General features: G+C 46.7%; 1 protein-coding gene across 1 annotated transcript; it reads right to left on the bottom strand.

Annotated features, from left to right (window-relative positions):
- Positions 1-363: 363 nt before the first annotated feature.
- LOC103773746 (lipase member H-like) lies at positions 364-4,276 on the bottom strand (the record flags this gene model as incomplete). Its single annotated transcript, XM_008941123.1, has 5 exons — positions 364-541; positions 1,102-1,213; positions 2,145-2,240; positions 2,924-3,091; positions 4,187-4,276. Coding segments are annotated over 5 exons (644 nt in total), but the record flags the coding sequence as incomplete, so codon positions are not given.
- Between the last annotated feature and the right edge of the window lie 414 nt (positions 4,277-4,690).

A 4,690-nucleotide genomic window follows, 5' to 3' on the forward strand; every position in this document is an offset into this window, starting at 1 on the left:
GTCTGTAGAAGTCTCCTCAGCAAATGACCTTGTAGGTTCCTCATGCTGTTGTGGGTAGTAGTTAGTGCTCTGGGGCGTAGCAGCTTCCCAGTTCCTGGAATTCCAGGAGTAAATTCATCTCCCAGCTTGACTGGATAGAGAAATTGAGATATAAAATGTGTATTTGGGGCTGGACATCTGTAGTTCCCTGAGAGTTGCATTTCCCTTCAGCCTGGAGTTCAGGATTTACTCCCAAAATAGGCGTACAAGAATTATTAAATGTGAAATTAATCTAATTCTTCTGGACAAGCTGGGGCAGGGCAGGAAATCTGGCAGATTCCCTTACTTCTGTCCCATCTGCAATGATAGTTTGTAAACCTCTGCTTACCTTTCTGGATTTGTAAGCGACCGGAACCTCATTTGGAGAATCCTGAGTTTGAATTTTGGGCCAATGACAGATCCTGTGGAAAACGTCAAGGAAATTCTTTCTACATTTTCAAAATCCTGGTCGAATCCAATTAGCAAAGTGATTTGGTTGTACTGCTGGAAGGCTGCAGCTTCTCTAAAGATAAAGCAGACAAAGTGTCAGGGAGTCACCAGGGAATAGTACTGGGTTTAATATAGCCAGTATAATATTAGAAACAGGGCTGGGGGAGGAGGACAGAACTCACAATTCATTTCTGATTTACAGGAAGTGGGGTTTGGATCCAAATCTCCAGGTGTGGACCTGCTCAGCCACTTTTGCACTCAGTTATTTGGGGTGAGAGTGGGGACACAGAGGCCTGATGCCCTTTGCTGTGGTCCCAAACCAGAGTCCTCACTGTGTTTCTGCTTTGAACTGAGCAGACTAGACCCAAATGACACAGAGGGGGAGATGTGTTTTTCCTTCTGCTTCAGTGGAAGCTGAGGAGAGCTGTGCTGCTGGCTGAGATTGTCTGAGAAGGGTCCAAACCAAAGGGCTGGGCTCTGTCAGCTGGTGTGCACTGCCAGGGAAGCCCTGAGGCAGGTATGCTGTTGGGTCTCAGCAGAGAAATCAGAGGAGGATATCTTGCCTCCTCACAGATCCAGCCTGTCCCTAGTGGTTTGCTAACACTGACAGGTCATCACATGTGTAGGACTTACTGGTTCACTTTAGATTCTGCCTTCCTCCCAGCTTCATCAGCTAACACAATGCTGAAGGTGCCTCTTCTGGTGCCTTTGTTCCATGTAACAATATCCACAAAGTAGTGATAAACTGCAGGGAGAGAGAGTGAACGTGGTTAGACTGGCTGCATGCCCCTCTCAGAGCTGAGCTGCAGGTGCAGGACATCCTCCTCCCATTTCCTCACCTGACACAACCCATTCCATTTATCTCTAAAATCTCCCTCTCCCTCCTACGTGCCCCCTCCCTCTGCAGAGATTTCTAACAGGAGTATTAAGAGGTGTCTGGGAGGGCACCACAGCAAGGTGTGTGAGATGATCCCTATACAGCTGCCAGCACACTGCCTTTTACCATTCATGTTCACATTCCCTTCTCTTCCTCCTGTCTGCCCCTGAACCCCTTCATTTCTCTTCTCAGCATCATCCATTTGTCTTCTCTGTCACAGAGCAGAATCATCTGTTCTTTACTCTGAGCTCTAAGTCCTGAATTCACTTGCTGACCAGCCCTGAAGCTCAGGCCATAACCCCTGCCCATGGCTTGGCACGTGGGTGGTGGCAAGGGTGAGGAGAAACCTTGGTGGAACTTTTTTCACCTATTCCCCCTTGTCTGGGCCCTTTCCCTGTGCCTTTCCCTTTTCCCCAGGATAGTTTTTTTCACCTGTTCACCTCAGAGAATGTTTTTGACTCTCACTGTTCCCACACACATCTTACTTGCACAGAGTGGTGTGTTGTTTTGAAACACACTTTAGGAACTCCCCTTTTATCTTTTGTTTGCCTGTTCTCAACAACTTCCCTAGCACTGTAAGCAAGATGAGCCTGTTTTTGCCCATCTAGTGAGTAGCACAGCACCAGGCAGGTCTGCAGATAAGGAATGCAGCAGCACTACTGCCAAGTTCAATCCAGCAGCCACTGGTTTTGTTTCTAAAATACTGGTTGTGATCCTGATAGCAACAAACCATCTCTGCTCACCTGCTGAAGGAGACAATACACAAAGAAAAATCATCTCAGAAATCTGAGTTACTTACTGCAAAATGGATCTTTGTCTGCTGTATCAAAAAACATGCTGGTCACTGGATGGCTCTGTTGTGTTAAATAGCTCTTCCACTTATGGGCATAATAACCTAGAGGTGACAGGAAAGAGTTACTGCACAGGTACATAAGCCCCTAAATTGCTGAAAATAACAAAGCAAGTGTTTAAGAAATGGTGTATTGCTTGCCAGCTGCCAGGCAGTGCTGTGATACACACTCCTGTGCTCTGCAGATTTATCCCAGGGCTGATTTTACTTGTGTAACTAAAGCCCTGGGATAAAGAGTGTCTAAAATATGCCTGGTTCCTGTTCAGTATGTATTTTACAACTGATCTTTTCCCACATCTGGTATCTATGGTCAAGGAGGATTTCATTTCACCATCAAGAGGAGTTGGTGGTGTTTAAAATTTCTTAGAAAAGATTGTGCTGTAGCAAGAACACACCCCTGTCCCTCCAACCCTGCAACTAATGGGCTTGAATACATTGGTTTTGTAACTTCAATGTAAAAGATTTCAAGTCTTGTTTTGGCTTTTCTAGTTCTGGATCCTTTACACGTGGATTTCTGTTCTAGATCACGACGTGATGCAATTGTACAAAGAACAGGGAAATTTCTCAGGGTTTTGGGGTTTTTTTTTGCCTGCAGCAGAGGCTTGTGCTCCTGCAGAGGTCGAGGAGAGACCACCTCAAAAACCTCAAGTGGAAATAACCTGCATGCTCCAAGCTGCAGTAATGGTGGGTGGCTCTACCAGACACGGGTGTTCAGGATGGATCCTCACCTAGGCTGGGGCATGGCATGGGCCAGAACGCCTCGCAGCTGGTGCACTGCCCCTTCCTGTAGCTCCTGTACGAGTCACACGGGTAGGCAGTGATGTTGCAGCTCTGCTTCAGGGATGCCATGAAGAGGAGAACCGACCTCTGGTGGTCACATTTGAAATACTGCAGTCCTTAATCACACACAGGGAAGGAAGATTGGGTTAGCAGGCCTCATACTTCAGGAAAACGGTATTAATGCCCTTGTAAAAAGAAAAAAAGACCCACTAGTGGACAGTCCCTGACTGGTCTGGACATAGACTGAGCTGGGGAGCACTGGGCTGTGGCAGCACAGCAAGTGGGCACTGCCCTCTCTCCCTTTGAGTGCACTCAGCTCTGCCTCTGTCTACTTTACTTTTCTTCTTGCCTTTTTTCTTTTTAAACCTGTATTTGTTCATGTTATTCCTGCAGTTCTAGAGGATCCAGCTATGGATCTCATTCCATCCCTTTCTGAGCTCAGGTCTAACAGCTGAATAGTGCCTTTATTTTTTTTTTTTATGGCACATGGCTTTGCCATTTTGGTTTAAAAAACTATTCAGCAACACATAACTAATAAAATGAGTTGTTGCATGAGTAGCAGAAGGAGTGAGGCATCATTGCCTGTGGATTTTTGTTTCAGGCTAGATTCCTGTATGGATTCTGTCAGGTCTGATAAGGGTTGAGTTCAAATGACTGCCTTTCCTTCTGCAAGGCATCTTGCTTACTCATCTTTCACAAAACCAGTTCTGCTGCCAAGCTGGAAAGGAAAAAAGCTTTCTGGCATTCAAGACTATCTGCCAGTCACTGCACATTGGATTTGGTATGAGTGCCTACCCCATGTTCACCTTGAACTGGTTTTCTGAACAGGTTTTTGCCATTGCTAGTCCTTAGGGTTTTGTGTAAACGTTAAAAGAAATTAAAAATCCCACGGGTTTTCTAAACGTGATAGCAAAATGAAAGCATAAATCTACCTGATGGCTTTTTGCATGGAAAATTAATCCCATTTGCATTTGTGACGGAGAGCAGAAGGATCACCCCTGACTCATATGTCTGCCTGGTGCACATCAGCTAAACTCCTGCTACGTCAGTGTGCCCCATCAGTGCTGGGAAGAGATTGCTTTCCTGGCTTTCCTGGAATATGGTTTTAATGTCTTTCCCAAGCAGCGATGATATTTCTTTGGCCGCCTTCTCTTTTTCTGCTTGGAAACGTTTTGTCAAGTGTTTGTGTGATTCAAGGTGGAGTTAATTACCAGAAAATATCGTCAGTGGACAGCCAGGCTGGTCGGGCCCGCCGTTGGGGTAGAAGTCTATGTGGCCTAGGGCTTCTGAGTAACCTAGTCCTGACACAAGAAAATACATCAGGAGTGAGGGAGTGTTAAATTGTGAAGTGCAGAAGAAGGAAATTAAGGAACTGGGGAAAAAAACACAGTAGTTTAGCTCTAGGATGCCTGCCTGTGAAGGAATATCATCATGAATGTCTTTCATCTCTTTAGGCAGCAAGACCAAACAGTTGTGACCCAGCTGCGTCATTTTAGCAGTGGTATCAAATACCTAAAATAGGGCTGTTTGTGTGAGAGTACAAAATCGGGCTTTTTGTGTCCCTGGCTGCCGGAGAGCCGTGAGGAATGCAGCTGAAGCAGCGGCCCCCGTGTGGGCGGCAGAGGAGCAGGGAGCCGGGCAGCGCCGCGGGGTGGGCCTGAGGGACGGGGGTCCCCAGCACCGCTGCCCGGCACCCCTTGGCCACCTCACGGTGC

Source organism: Merops nubicus, unplaced genomic scaffold (genome assembly GCF_000691845.1).
Source record: "Merops nubicus isolate BGI_N331 unplaced genomic scaffold, ASM69184v1 scaffold45465, whole genome shotgun sequence".
In the NCBI taxonomy this organism is placed as follows: domain Eukaryota; kingdom Metazoa; phylum Chordata; class Aves; order Coraciiformes; family Meropidae; genus Merops; species Merops nubicus.